This window comes from Hippocampus comes, unplaced genomic scaffold, assembly GCF_001891065.2.
Source record: "Hippocampus comes isolate QL1 unplaced genomic scaffold, H_comes_QL1_v1.1 scaffold93, whole genome shotgun sequence".
Lineage (NCBI taxonomy): Eukaryota > Metazoa > Chordata > Actinopteri > Syngnathiformes > Syngnathidae > Hippocampus > Hippocampus comes.
Window position 1 is genome coordinate 840368 of NW_017805481.1, and position 16113 is coordinate 856480.

The 16113-nt window shown below is 45.6% G+C and overlaps 1 protein-coding gene across 1 annotated transcript in view; it reads left to right on the forward strand.

The window, feature by feature from the left end:
* Window positions 1-1936: 1936 nt before the first annotated feature.
* Window positions 1937-16113, forward strand: part of pde4a (phosphodiesterase 4A, cAMP-specific) — a 52891-nt gene continuing 38714 nt past the window's right edge. The window contains exon 1 of the mRNA XM_019875797.1: window positions 1937-2927. Within this exon, the coding sequence (XP_019731356.1) occupies window positions 2635-2927 (293 nt within the window). The 5' untranslated portion in view covers window positions 1937-2634. The remainder of the gene's footprint in view (window positions 2928-16113) is intronic.

Consider the following 16113-nt stretch of genomic DNA (forward strand, 5'->3'; position numbering starts at 1 on the left):
CCCCCTTCTTTTCCCCTCCCCCGGCCAAACCATGACTCACACGATTGAGTTGAATCCCCGCAGATATTATTCATAACATAGCGGACAGTAAGTCTCCGCAAATACGGCGGCCATTTGACATTTCAATGATTGCTGGCCCACGTGAGCATAAAACGCATACCCGAGACATTTTCAAGGCCGTAAAGCAAAAGAAGGGGACGCTGACGGAGCGTTCGGTGACTGTCATCCTTCAGTGCTGGCGAAATGAAGTCTCCAGTCCTTCGAGGGCACGCTTTCGATGTTTCTCTCCTCCAGCACGTCTGATTCAAATGATCAGGATGGCGATCGGGCTTAGAGTACAGTTTGATTTGCTGTGGTGAACCCCGGTAGGGGAAAGTGGCTTCTTCTTTGAAAACATTGGTCATAAAATGATTTAGGATAATTTTTATCCCTTGTGGGATCAAAATCTTGAGCCTACGCGCTGGATCAAACGCTCAACCTATTTTGCTGGGTAGAAAGAGTATCGAGAGCAAGAACTCATGACTTTTAAGTTACTTTTTAGTTCTCATTGAATGTAATTAATTCGGGCGGCACGATGGTCGACTGGTGAGCACGTCCGCCTCACAGTGCAGGGGTGCACAGTTCGATTCCGGCTCCGGCTTGCCTATGTGGAGTTTGCATGTTCTCCCCCGTACCTGCGTGGGTTTTCTGCGGGTACTTCGGTCCGGTAATGGAACAACCCAAACTTTGACACGACATGAGACAAGCTCAAACTTCTTTGAAAGAGTAAAATCATGTCACTATCTCCAAACCAAACCGTCTGCTTCCATTGTTTTAAAAAAGCGTCGTCTTGTCTTGATGTACAGCTTGTTGCACCTGCGGTGTTTATTCGGGAATTCCACCATGTGCGACGGCTCGGATCGTAACACATTACCGGATTTGGTAACTGTAATAATATTGCTCCGTTATCACCGAAATGTAATTAATCTTTTCAGGGACAGCGGTTACGACACTGGACATCGGTTAAAGCACAGGTGTCAAAGTCAAGGCCCGGGGGCCAGATCTGGCCCGCCACATCATTTTATGTGGCCCGCCAAAGCAAATCAAGCATGTTCAACTTACATGATGCTTGTCAAACTGTCATGTTTAATCCCGAACAACAACATTTAAACAAGCCATTATTCTTGACGTCTGATTTTCAAAACAAGTTATCCATCAAGTTGTTGTTCACTGTGAAGGTGGTTAAAAATTTACAGGATGTGGTTTTACAAAATTCACCGTCATAACGGCCCTCCGAAGGGGAAAACATAACGACAATGTGACCCGCGACAAAAATGAGTTTGACACCCCTGGGTTACAGGGTGCATGAAAAAGTATTAATATATTATTTTAACGCATTACTTTTGTGACACTTTCTCCACAACACTTGTCTCGGTCCGTTTTGGAGCCCATTCTGTGTTAGCTGCAGTGTTTTACCCCATTTGGGTTACTTTTTTACGCGTCTGCAGCAAATTTCCTCTTTGCTAATGCAATTTAGGCCAAAAGTCACAGCTGGTCAATTTAGCCGCACCGCACTGAGCAGCCAGGAAAAAAGACACACCAACGTCTGTCCTTCGGAGTGACTTTGAGTTTCTTTTTTTTTTCTTTTTTTTTCTTAAAGAGAACCAAAAAGTGGAAAAACATGCCAGAAGTGATTTTGTACGACGTTATACTTTGGATGTCACGCTGCGTGCGCGCCACTCGCGAGGAGCGGGAGGGTGGGAGGGAAATACAACCACAATGGATGAGCTCACATAAAAAAAAGGTTGAGCTGACAAATCATGGAGGAGAACAGGCGAGCAACCAACCACCACGAAGGGCAGCAGACAGACAGACCGAGAGAGAGAGAGAAAGAAAGAGAGAGAGAGGGGGGGAGGGAGGGAGAGAAAGAGCGAGAGAGAGGAGAGGAGAGGAAGCCAATACAGTCGGAGAACTCCACCAGTGATGATGAGGACGAGGGAGTGATGGAACCACACTGAAGAAGAACCAAATTTTTTATTTGGATGCGAAGTAAAAAGAGAGCCCGGATGGTTGATCAGGACGACACGAGAGTGTGGATGAAAGCGCGTTCATCTCCACGTCTCCCCATGGAGGAATCTCGCCAGGCTTCCCCGCGCTGTCGGGGCACATCCAGCGACTCCGCGTCGTAGCCCGCCCGGGGGGTGGCGGCAATTTCTTTGGAATTTCTTTTGCAAGAGCAATAAGGATAAGTGGCTCGGGGAAAGAAAAAGCAATACATTCTCCTTTCAACAAACGCAACCCCCAGCCGGCGCGCCATGAAACCAGAGGAGGTGTCAAAGTTGAGGAGAAGCGGCGCCTCCTCACCTGAATGCCGGACCGACCGAGAGATGAGAGATTGATTCCAAACCGAGCGCCATGAGATGAATCAAATCGACGCTGATTTTTGGATGATTTCCGACTCCGGACCCACACATGAGCACTGTGATTTCTTATCCCTCCCCGTGTTCTTGTAGTCATGTGTGGACTTTGCGCTCGAGTGCAGCGACATGACACATAGAAAAGAGTCCGATTAGCCACACGTGAAGTACCCAAATCCATTTTTTTCCACCCCCCCACCTTTCTTTTCTTTTGATTTCATTATTTCTTTCTTGCACCATGATGGAAGCGCCCACGCCGTGCTCCAAGAAGAGCCTGTCCCTCTCGCTGCCGGTGCCCCGCGAAGGACAGGCGACCCTGAAGCCCCCGCAGCACCTCTGGAGGCAACCGCGCACCCCGATCAAGATCAAGCACCGCGGCTACTCCGACACCGACCGCCGCCACCACCAGCGGCACATGGAGCGCTCGGACGCCGTGGACACGAGCGACCGGCCGGGACTCAAGAAGTCGCGCATGTCCTGGCCCTCGTCCTTCCACGGCACCACGCACGGGTCCATCGTGGCCACCAGACGGTAAGAGGAAAGACACGGCGGGAGCGGTGCCTCGCCAAAAAGATCCCCCAATGATGGCCCGATAGGCGGATGCGTAAAACTGCCGTGCGAGAGCTGAGAAAAGGGGGTGGAAGGAAAAGGGGCGAGAGAAAGGGAGAGAGGACGGAGTGGGTGGCCGCCCCCCAACCCCCTCACTCCCTTTTTAAAAAATGTAAATAATGCGGGGAGCCTGCAGGGTTAACCGACGTGAGGCGTTTTTGTGCGTGGAGGCCGTGGGACGCGTGGGTTTATGATTTCTTTTTTTTTTTTTTGGTAATAGTGGTTCTGGATTGTCAGGTGAGATCCGCCCACTCGAAAGAAAGCTGTGCAAAAATCCAAGTTGAAGGCCCTGAAAACGATGCCAATAATTCACTGTTCATATAATCATGGAACCCATCTGAGGTTTTGGGTGAAAAAAAAAAAATAGCACTTTGTCATGAGTTTTTGTGCCACAGGATGCCGCTAATGCCTGGTCGAACGAGGAAAGTCATACAGTAATTGGTGTCAAGGAAGCAGTGGCGTGCAAAGCTCACGGCGGCTTTCTTTTTCTTTTTTTTTTTTTTTTTTTTGGAATCTATATTTTTAAAATTGGAATTTAATTGTGCCCCCTTGATCAAAAGCTCCTACAATACTGAACCGTCAACACCGACAACCTATCGTTGAAAAATTGAAAATGCAAGGGAGTGTGTTGAAATGGTACATCTTAAAGACGTAAAAAAAAATCAGTTCGGGACACAGAAACCAATACAATCTGTGCACAAATTTACTACTTTGCCCTTTCTAAAATGCTCGAAGTTGCCACAAGTCTCGTCTCAACATCTTGGTCAGTCGTACAGTGTTTGCCAAACTTTATTGATCCAGGGAATATAGTTCACATGAAAAAAAAGTGCATACGCAGGTTAACTGTGTGCCTTCTGCCATCTCGTGGAAGAACAATTAATTGTTACCTGTTACGATATGTTGCTGGCATAGATAGGCGATTTGCAGATCGAAGTCGCTGCGTTTTTTTGGGAAAAACTGGAATAACCTGTTAAAAGTTTAGTTTTGAGGGAAATGCCGTAAGATGAGTTTGAAATGATCTGAAAGTATTTAATGAGGTTTTTGTATTTGCTTTAATTACCAAACATCTTGGGGGGGGGGGGTTGGTGTTAATTATTCCCTTTTTTGGGCAAATGGTTGCGTGTGTTTTTTTTTTCTTCTTTTTTTTTTTGCCTTTTAAAATGTATTCCAGACATAACTGTAGAATAGCAGTTGTCATATCCGCCTCACAAATCTGCAGTTCTGGGTTTAAATCTTGGCTTCCTGTTTTGAATTTCCATGTTGTCTTTTGTGCTTGGGTGTGTTTTCTTGCCGTGTACTTTGGCCATATTGTGGTGACCAGCTAGGATGTATACTGCACGCCTGTACATCGCAATAAGTCAAATTTCCTGTTCTATGGTACTCCTCACACTTTTCCCCAACCTGATTGAGCGGGTTCTTTTTTATGCTAAAACTGACTGTGATTCTGAACTGTTCATAATTCCTTCTGCTTCGATTAGAAAGCAACAAAAATCATCAGGAAAAGACTACTAGAGCATCTGAAGTTCATTTGTGCATAATCCGAAGCATGCATAAGTGGTGGCGGGTGTATGCTGACTCCCCTTTAATTTGAGCTCGAGTGTGATGATTCAGTCTGAACAGCCACATCCCAGTGATGAGAGGGCGTGCACACTTTTGCAAGCACATGTTACATGTGGACGGCACGGTGGGCGACTGGTTAGCATGTCCGCCTCACAGGGCGGAGGTGTAAGGTTCGATTCCGGCTCCGCCCTTCCAGTGTGGAGTTTGGATGTTCTCCTCGTGCCTGTGTGGCTTTTCTCCGGGTACTCTGATTCCCTCCCATATTCCAAAAACATACATGGCAGGTAAATGGAAGACTCTAAATTGTGATTGTGAGCGTGAATGGTTGTTCGTCTATGTGTGCCCGCCCTGTGATTGGCTGGCGACCAGTTCCAGGTGTACACCTGATGACAGCTGGGATAGGCGCTCGCTCACCCGCGACCCGCGATTTGAAAATGGATGGATGGATACACGTGTCTGTTTTTACATTTGAGATTTGCAGGTTGTCGGTCACGTTCATGGTGAGCAAAAGTTTCAAAATGCTTTATCTGGCTATTCATGTAAAATCACCAAAACCAAGCATTTAAGCACAATTGTGTAGAATTTTTATAAGCACTGCATCGTAAGACGGGTTGTCATCTCCGTCAAGTCTTGACTTTTCCGAGTCGTGCGACTGACATTCCCGTCGCTCGAACGGTTTTCGGCCATGTTCCGAGCCGACCGGAATGTAACCTCGGGGCGGTAAATGTATGTGACAAAGTTAGGAAGTACAGCTACCGCCGGACTGCCACGCAGATGCCGCTATTCTTTCATCAAAGTGTCACACGGCGGCCGCTCTCGCTTCCCAGGCGACGGGCAAATAACGCCGCAGCAAGCCATATACGACCCACCCTCCGAAAAAAAGAGAAAAAAAAATGGTGGCAGCTCACAAAACACACAGAGATGGAATTACGCAACGCGTGTTAATCAAGTCGATTAGATTAAGTGCATTTCATCAAGTGTGAGTCATGGAACAATGCGGTTTTTGATACGATTACTTGGTGCTCGCACGACGGCAGCCCCATTTATCCTCTCGATAGCTGCAGCTGCTTCATTTTGTCCTGGTGGATGAAAACACGTTGTGCATGCTTGACTGTCAAAGCTTACATCATTGCACCTTTAGGCGGACCATTAATGTGACGCTATGCGAGGAGCTTCTGTTTTTTTTCCTCTGAGTTTGTCATGAATCATTTTCCCCCCCCCCCCCGTCCCCCCCAAAAAAAATCTACAGAAAAGTGTTTATTTTAATGAGGATAAATAGCCCAGTGCGTGCGCCGTGACCACATATGGTTATCCACCGGGAGAGAGCAGAAATGTGAGTTATCCTTCACGAGGACAAAGAATATATGCTTACGTGTATTGTAATATATCTGTCGACATGTGTTGCTCCACCGTTTGGATTCAAATATCCACTGCAACAATGCCACTTTGGTACGATTTGTTCGCGCGTATATGGCGTTTCCCATTATTCGTTCACATTAGCAATAAGCTAACAAACTAAACTAAGTAAAGACACACCTTGTAACTTTGCAAAGTGAATCGGCAAATGCTTACATAACCTGTTTTGTTGTTAATGTAAAAAAAAAAATATATATATATATATATATATATAAATTACCATCACACACTGAGCTTGCAGTTAAATGTGTAGCATTTGAGGTGTCAAGCAGGTTTCCAAGCATTGTAGGGATTGCCTCGTTTGGTTCCGACCACCTTGCCCGCCCCCAATGGCCAAAACAACAGTTGAAATCAATTACGTCGACCTCAGCCTGTAAAAAAAAAGCAATTCAAGACCTAATTTCAGATCCCACGAAGCCCCGACAGAAGTTTGGCTTTTCAGGGAAACGGTCATAAAAATAGCCTCGAGAAAATAGATACTCGCTGTAAAAATAACCACTGCCTTCGTTTACATCCTCCCAGCTTGCTCCCTCCACTGAACCAGCGAGATTATTAGCCCGATAACAAATCCCCGCAAGTCTCTCTCAAGGGCCCTTCGTGTCCGTCTTCCGTCTCTGTTGTCCTTATTTTATTTATTTTTTTTCCTTATTTCCCCGCAACGCCGGCATGCTCCTCAGGGCAGGCCCCCGGCAGGAGCCAGATTGATGGAAGAATCCGTTTTTGTGTTGGGATCTTCGGGAAATGCTTCGGGGTGGTCCAATCTCCCGCCCGTCGGGACCGAGCGCCTGCCTTTCTCCTTTTGTGGGCGGCTCACGGTGAGAGAGATGGAGATCATTAGATTCCTACAAGCGCACTCAACCGACTCGTGTTTGTGTGTGTTTGCGGGGGTGTTTGTGCTGTAGGATTGGAAGCTGGCAGATGAATGTTGTAGCGGTGAGAGTCAGCGTGTGTGTGTGTGTGTCTGTGTGTGTGTTTACGAGTGGGCCGCACACAGGTTAGCGTCTGACCATCAGCCCGTATGGACAGCCGTGCGCCTTGCTTTATCTTTTTTTATTATTATTATTTTTTTAAATGCCCACATCGGCGGGAGGCCAGAGGGATTTCCGTCGTGTTTATTCGCTATTCATTCTTTTTCCCACATATTCCAATGAGCGTCTACGCTGCTCTCTCCGCTCATGTCCACGAAGCGCCAAGAGCCACATGCCTCATCTCTTTATCGGGAGCGTCACGCATCCCGGGCAGCTCTGCTCGCGTAGCTCAAGGCGAGTTGGGATGGAGAAAGAGGCTCCATACAAGTCTGCTGGCACTTCTGCTTCAATGGCACTCGGCCTACGGGGTGGGGGACGATGGTGTCATATCGGAGAGATATGGCGGCAGACAGGCGGGAGTCTTAAAAATAGAATAAAATGCAAAAAGAAAGAAGACAATTCCAGTCCTGGAACTCGATTTCATTGGGCGCCAACATGTCTGTCAGAGCAAGGTTCGAATAGTTTGAGATTTTCCATAATTGTAGTTTGTATTTATTTTGACCTTTGTTTTTGAACTTTATAAGAAAATGTCTATTTTGTCCTCAAAACACTGCGGTCATGAAAACAAATTCTACCCTTTTTGTCTGTTTTCAGTTAAAATCACGTCAAAAGCAGGCGCTATTTAGCGGTAGCATTTAGCTACTGCACCGAAAGGCTTCGCAGTTTGATTCTTTTAAATCCCCAAGATGTCATTCTCTTTGTTTTATGTTTAGTTTGACAGCCAACTGCAACTGTTAGTGGCATTCAACAGCTCGAAGCCTCTTTTTTTTTTTTTTTTTTTAATTGGGAAGAATTGTTCCCTAATTTTATCTGCCAAACTGCTGCTTGTCGTGAAGTGAGTTGAGTCACTGCCACCACACAGCACTTGGAACTCCAAATGACATTTGAACTCTCGATTGCAATTTTGCAACGACAGGCAAATGCGAATCCCGGGGTGACAACAATTGAGAACCACTGCTATAAAGTTAAGTGCCCCCACCCGCCACACACACACACACACACACACACACACACACACACACACACACACACACACACACACACACACACACACACACACACACACGCACATACAAGCACCGCGAACACTCACGCTAATGCTTGCATGTAAGGATTGTTTTCGTGTTACCGCAAGAGCAAACTTGATAAAGTCAGCGCGTCGTGAGAGGAAGATAATTGCTCTTAAATTGGTTGGCTGCCAATCGACCCGCCGAATGACCTCATTGTTGCTCGAAATGGAGTCCGTTCAATCCCTCGGTGGAGTTCGTCGAGACCTCATCTTGAGGTCGAGAGGATCAATCGGCTTGAGAGGCGCTGGCGAAACAGTTTTGGGACAAGTTTTGAGGCGAAAAACCAAGAGTGGCAGGGGAAACGAGTGGTATTGTGTGGTTTCGGTTCCATCCATTTACGCCTTGTTCGAGATTGACATCATCTGATTCGATAGATTGTTGTCACCGCGTCGAAGTGAGCCACATCATATCACATTGAATCCTGATTCCGCCGAATCCACCACTTATGATGGTCGTCGATGATATGCGGCTTCGCGGGACAGCCCGCTCCGTGTCTTTGGCAAAATGGCAGCACTCCTCCTCTTCCCTTCATGTCTTCCTCCGCTTCCCCCTCCGGCACCTTTTGTTCGACACTCTTGCCAGAATACGCTAATACGAACGCATCAGTCACCGTGTCCCACGGCCGCCGCGCCGCGGGAACTTCCGAAGGCAAGCATCAATGACTGACGGCGAAGACAAGTCTTTCCCCGCCATTCTGTTGCCATGGTTACCCCCGGGTTTCTGCACTTGTAGAATAGATCTCATTTAGCCCCCCCCCCCCCCTTGCCCCCCAAAAAGGTGACGGCTTTGGAATGCACTTGACAAGGGCTTAATGGGATCATTCGTCAACGCGTCCCAGTAGAGGGGTGTCACAAGTTTGCCGGCTTGTCACGACGAAAAAGTGAAAATTCGCGCGGGTCTTCCAAAGCGACGTATGCTTGTTTTAGGGAGATGTATTTTGCACTTTTGGGGCGATTTAAAATAGTTCCCAGACGTCTTAATGGCATATGTGTCATGCTTTTGTTAAAATACCCGATTAAAAAAAAAAAAAAAATGAACGCACCCTGGTGCCTCGAGATGCGAGTTTAATTCATTCCATGACCACGCTTGTGACTCACATTGCTATCTTAAAGCATCTTTCCCCCTTGGTGCGAATAGAAATGCCATTAATCCGTTCCAGCTTATTTTGGTCCTTGACTGTTTGCGTTTAATTAGCTGTTTCAATCACAAACCGTCATTATCGATGCTAACCTGTCAACGGCCTTTTGCATTGTTTAGCATGAAGCTAAGATGTGGTTGTCAATGCTCAATCTGTTGTTCTTTTTGTTTTGTTTATTTTTTGACGGAAAACTTCAACTGGGAGTGCCATGTCGGAACAGGACGAAACGTTTTTTTTGACGACTTGTTCACTGTTTGCCAAACCACTGCTTATTGTGAGGAGAGTAGAGTTCACTGCCACTACGAAGTGCTCATATGTCAAGTTTGTGGTTGTAAGTCAAAGCAAAAAAAAAAAAAAAAAAAAAAAAAAAAAAACATCGGGCGAATGGGCAGCTCGCATCAAAATATGTGTAAATTGGGATACAAGTATCTCAAAGCACCACTGTACACTTTCCATATTTACATTTTTGGCGCATTAGTTAAATTCACTGATATATGTGGTGTGTGTGGCCCCCTTTATATTTTTTTGCACTTCGACAGCTTTCACAAGATGAAAAAAAAATGCTAAAATTGCCGAAATTTTTCTTCTGAAAAAAAAATTTGGGGGGGTGGTGGGGGGTGGGGGACTGGAATATATTCATGCCATTTCCAATGGAGAAAGACGAGTCTTCACAGAACAAAAAAAGTCTATCAAGGTACCTCCGCATTCAGAAAGCCGCAGCCCCCACTCGAATATTTGTGTACAAACAATTAAAAAGTCAATGTTCCACAATATGTCCCCTTCCGTCGGAGCACTGAAGCTCCGCTTGCATCCTTGACTTGGCGTGAAAGCGCAGCAAGTCTCTACTGTAAAGCTGCTCTTTGCCTGCCTCACGGGCCAGCTGCCATCATCATTTAGCTCATAATGAGCTAAAGTTAATTAGCACGAGCGTGGCATTTCGTTGTTGATTTATACTTTAATCGACGCCGAGGAGCACAAGTCTCACGGAGAGAGAGAGAGAGAGAAAGAGGAAAACCACCCCGGCAAATACAACTCATTTGTGACCGCGCGACCATCTGTTGACGCAGCGGAGTGCACTGCGCGAATTCCCGCTTTGCGCTAATTAGCTTCCGGAGGGCCGGGAATTCGGCGCTCTGGCACATGGCAGAGACGGCAGGCGCGAGCGAATTGTTTGCCGACCAGGGAGGCGTGCGGCTGGTGTCCAAGGTCCGTCTTTTGTGTTTGCTCTCGGCTCATTGAGCCCACTTCGCTTCGGATACCACGCGTGACCACTCTGTGCTCAGCCGGAAGCCTTCGTAACGCTTCTTGTATCTGCTCCTGAATTCGGTATACTCGCTATGCTTGCGGCGCGTTCCACAAAACTTGGAAATTCAGATATTTCCAGTGATTGGGAATAGGGGTGAACAATTAATCAAGTTCACATTGCGATTTAATAGAATGCAATTTTCAAATCACAAAGTTGGCGATTTTGGGGGAAAAAAATATGTATGTTAGCATTTGTGTATTAAACAGACCAAAGACAACAAGAAAACCGTTCACATTGGTGAAAACAGAGGCAGCGGGGCGTTGTCGTGACGGTATAATGCGTACCTGTAAAATGGAGAAAAAGATGCTAGCTATTAGCATCTGCGACAATACTGAACTAGTCTCAACTTTGCCAACTTCTGACACTTCCGGTGACTGTCAGGGTCTCTCCAGAGCAGAATATGGCCACCCCCACCGTGTTCAGTTTGCAATTTCTGCCACCACTGACGAATTTAATCAGAGACCCAACTGTTCGCGCACAAACGGTTCAAGTCAACTTCCCATTATATGTCGCCTTTAATTTGATCCTATTTTATTTTCCATAGACTTCGGTGTAAAATGGCTCCCCTCCCTTTGATTTCATGATAGATTGCAAAGGCAGTGGAGGATTCCTGGAAAGTCGTGTTTTTTTTTTTTTGTTTTTGGATCGTTCCACTGTGCTCTAGAGGCGTGACTGGGCGACGATCCCGGCGAGAGGAAACAAAAGCATCAAATATTCACAAACGAAAGCCACCTGTTCCTCCGCCACATACGCCTCCCTGTCCTGTTTGATTTGGCGTAATAACACCACCAAACCGTATTACACGCTTTCCTGTGTTCAAATCCGACGCACTACTTTCATCGTCGTGCAACGCAACTGTCCATTGTGGCAACAGAACTGTCCAATAACGCGACTCCAGCGGCTCCTTTTGTGCTTTAAGAAAAAAAGGGACCGGCTGTGATTGTTTGGTATTTTTTTTGTTGTTTTTTTTTTTTTTTTTTGGTCATCATTCCGAGTTGAGCGTAAATGACTCACGTTGATTGGATCTCCTCTCTGCTTTGGTGCTGCATTGTATGTCTCGTCTGTTTGCTTGCTGGGATTCTCCGGCTCGAGCTGGCGACGACACGACATTAATCACACCCTAGATCAATTTTCAATCCGCTCGCTTGAATTAAAGGAGACATAGTTTCACAGTGAAGAGAAGCTCATGAAACCTCCCCCAAGACAGTATTGATTTTATTTTCCCTAATGGAGACAGCACTTCATACACTACGCTGTGTGTACACAGCCAAGCAAATACTGTCACTAGAGTAAGTGCAGCTTGTTGGGAGCTAACGCTGTTAGCTAAGTCAAATCTGGGCATTCAGCAAAGTCTCACTGCAGCTCTGCTTACCTTGTGCATGTATGATTTTTTTTTTTTTAATTCATTTTTTGTCACATTTACATGACAGACAAAAGGTTATGGGCCGACTCGCGGCTTTCAAGCATCAAACATGCCTTTCTGGTGTTGATTTTATCGGTCACATATCAGGCATTTAGCTACACTTTAATCATGCAAAAACAATGGGGAAAAAAAACGTGCAAAATTGAAACTGATAATTGAATATACACATTGTAGGGCACTTTATTAGGTACACGTATCACAACTCAAATTTTTTACCTTTGCGCAATTTTGAATTATTTTGCTTGTAGCTTTCAGTTTTTAATCATTTGGCAGAAGAAGGTCACTTGCAATGTGGCACCGCCACCTTGTGGCCTGGCATGCATTTTGCGGCATTTCCAGGCATTTTCGCGTGAATGTTTTGACACATAAAAAAGTCACGTTTTGACAAGATGGTCTTGTTGGGTGACTCGGTGGTACATAATGGCTGGCACGACTGCCTCACAGTTGTGAGGTTCTGAGTTTGAATCCCGCCTAGGGCCTTTGTGTGCAGTTTGTATCTTGTCCCTGTCCCTTACCTGGCTTTCCTTCCACCTTCCCAAAATAGACATGATAGATTAGCCAAAGACTCTAATTTGTCCATAGGTGTTTAAAAGTGCCCTTTGACTGTTCCCAAACCGTTATCCAGCTCCGTCCGCGACCTAGATCGGGATAAGCAGTAGAAGACGGATGGATGTTGTCGCGTGAACGTAGCACACATGTCAAACGTGTACCACCGAAGGGGAACGTCCCCAGCGGAACGCGCTGTGGCGTGCTGTCTGTCTGAGGATGGCAAACGCGTAGTGGCGTACACACACACACACACACTCACACACACACACACACACACACACACACACACACACACACACACACACAGAACCAGCGGCGCGGAAAGAACAAACGGCGTACACCTGTCGAGCCGAGCGTCCTGTCACACTAATGTGAACGATGTCACGGGAGAGTCGAGCTGAGTGGCTGGCTCAAGTCGCTCTCTCCGGATGCCAGATTAAAAGAGGTGTAGCATGAGCACAGCACAGTGGTCTAATATTGGTGATTATTAGAAAATACGTGGGAAGAGGACCTTGCAAAACTAATCGCATAGTAAATCGCAATTTCAATGTTGAGGGAAAAAAAAAATATCACGATTAGGTTATTTTTCAAAATCGTTGGGCCCTAAAAAAACACACACACAAACACTGGGAGAACCTGCTAACTCCACACCACTTTATTATAGATAACGAAATAACTAACTAAAATTGAAAAAGCCCTTTGGTTAATGAAATAAAGTCAAAACGAAAATGCTTAAAAAGAACGAGGGACGTTCAAAAGTCATTTTCAGTACACCAATAACAGTACAAACATTCACTCTTTGAGTACTCACTGATACCGAGGATCGATACCTCTCGTACTTTTGATATCGAACACAGTGACAAAAAATTGTGAACAAAGACCCGGATGATGATTCGCCGATGTGTCAAACCGTCGCAGTATAGCGCCAACTAACTTACTCGATGTCAGATTTCTTTGGCCTTCAGTTTCGCTGGCTGGTATCGGCTGCCGCCACGACTACCCTATACCTGAAAATAAGGCCGGTATCGTCCCGATACTGATCCCTGGTTCTGCCGGCTAAATCTGGATCTTGAAACACAGGAGATTCAAACCCAGGACTTCTCAACTCTTAGGCAGACGGGATAACCACTCGTCCGTAGTAATACTATAACTTCCAAATGACGTTAAGCAGTGATATATTCCATTTTTGGAAGTGCCTCACACACGTTCAGCTGTACACACACACACGAGCGTGGACGTCTTCAAAGAATGGGCACAGATGGCGCGGATCGCGGCAGCCCTCGATGCGTGTTTGTGTGCATGGTCAGCCCAATCCAATCACACTCGTCTTTGTCCAGACATTTGTTCATTCTCTCTCCCGCCATGTGGATCGGACTCTTATTACTTTTGCATTATTGTATTTATATTTTAATTTGAAATAGTTCCCGATTGTTTGCGTGAGAGTGAAGGTGGCAAATGCTTCACAATGCGAGTTTTTTTGATTCACTTCACGGCGTATCCTTCCTCGGCAGAGATAACAATGCTGCGTTTTGATTGATGCCATCAGACGGGTGTTCATTTAACGCCGTGCACCTCCGCCGGTTGGGATTTCGCGCCTCGCTTTGTGTTTGTACCTGCTCTGTTCTTTTGGAAATGGGGGCCGTCAGTGGGTAGAATTATTTGGACAAAGCTTCTGCTCATCAATGAATCAATCAGGGCAGGACAGTTTTATGTCTTCAGCAGTTTGGTGAAGGCCCTTTTTTTGGTCTCTAAAGGTATTAGGGGGTGGAATGAAAACTGTTTTGCAACGGAAAATTGGTTTGGATTGAAGTGGACCGAAACGAATTGTTTCGCTTACAAACCGTCCCATCCTTGAATCATATAGAAAATCCATGGATCGAGATTTGAATCAATTTGTCCTAGAGTTCGGACTCGAACCCAAAAATCTGCATTTGTTATTTGTTTACCATTTAAGGAGCAGCTCCTGAATCAATTCGAATACTAATTGTACTTTTGCTTAAATATATGTCATTGTCCCAGAAAAACCAGATTTGATCATAATGGTAAATGTAGTGCACTTATATAGTTCTTGGCTCTGAATTTCATGAATTTGAACTGTTTGGCCTTTGGAGAGCTTTTACATGTTGTTACATAGTAATAAACATGACAAAAAACTACAGCCGTACCATATTGAATCATCAAACCAAATTGAAGGTTTCCACTTGAAATGTGTTGTTGAAACATCGCGTTCCCCATGTATCAAGATACAGAGACGCACGCCCTCAAAAGGCAATCTCGGATAGGTTTGGTGTGGAAGAAGTCAACCAAACACCTTTAGGATGAACAGAGCTGATAAGTCAACAGATCCAATATCGGCAAGTGGAAGCTGTTATATGAAGTTACGGCGCCGTATTTTCTTCCATTTTCACCGTCCCAGTGCTTTTATTCCACACGGCATCACGATGGAACATATCGTCGATGTAGCAGGAGATGATGTGCAAATGAGCACAAGTGGAAACATGTAGGAGGAAATGATGATGCTGAGGAGGAGGAGGAAGAGGGAGGGGGTGGGGGGGGGGCGCCGGGACGTCACGGCAGCTCGGAGCTTCATTTCAGGGAAGGTCGGGCTTCCTGCGCCGGAGCATCTGGGAGCCATTGGAGCATGAAATATACGTCAACCTTTGCTACCAAAAACATGCACCTCCTGCTCTGTTGATTTTTGCTGCTGTCAAAACCGAGAAATGTTGAGCTTGGAATTCAGATGTCAGGTAAATGGTAGTGACACTTTCACGAAGCAAAGCCCATTGAGAAACAGGCACAATCGAAGGGTTTGGCAGTTTGAAAATACCAACGGCACTCTTTAGCCCGTATGTTGAATGGCAGCATGTTTTTACAACTTTTTCAAGATCTTTAAACACACTATCCAAGACTACAAATAGATTTAAAAACGTTATATACATTGGAGAGACACCAAGAGAATTTGGATAAGACACTTAGGGTTTTGAAAAGGGCCTAACAGTGTACTGCAGAGGACCACATGAGTAGCCCTGTGGGGCTGTTCTAAACATAGCTCACCAGTGCTAAGACATCGTGATTTTCTAGGAATCTTGTAGAAATGATGATTTTTTCAAAATACAAACGCTGGCAGTATTGTGAGACATCTTTAACATGATCAGAGTCTGAAAATGAATATCATTAAGTACGCATGCTAATATGATTAAAGATAATCGGAGCAAATATGTTTGATCCGTTTTGTATCAATTTGGTAGTCCTTTGCTCAATCCGTTCACAAGAAGTAGCTCTCACTCTCAAAAAGGTTGGTGACCCCTGGTGTACCAATTGCTCTGTTTGCAGTAAACACATCCTGTCCCCCCCCCCCCCCCCCCCCCCCCAGCCCCAAAGTAAAAAAAACTTCACTTATGTTCTCACGATATATATACATCAATACTTCTTTCTACAGCTGTTGCTTCCCGTAGGCGCAAAAAGCAGGACTGAAGAAGATTTGACAATCTGTAGTCTTCGGCAACAGTGATACAAAAAAATGTTTGCCACCAAGTGGTTGACAGTGGAATTACTCCTAAAATAAACAGGAGAGAGAGTAAAATAGTTACAAACTATTAAAAATAATAATAATCTGCA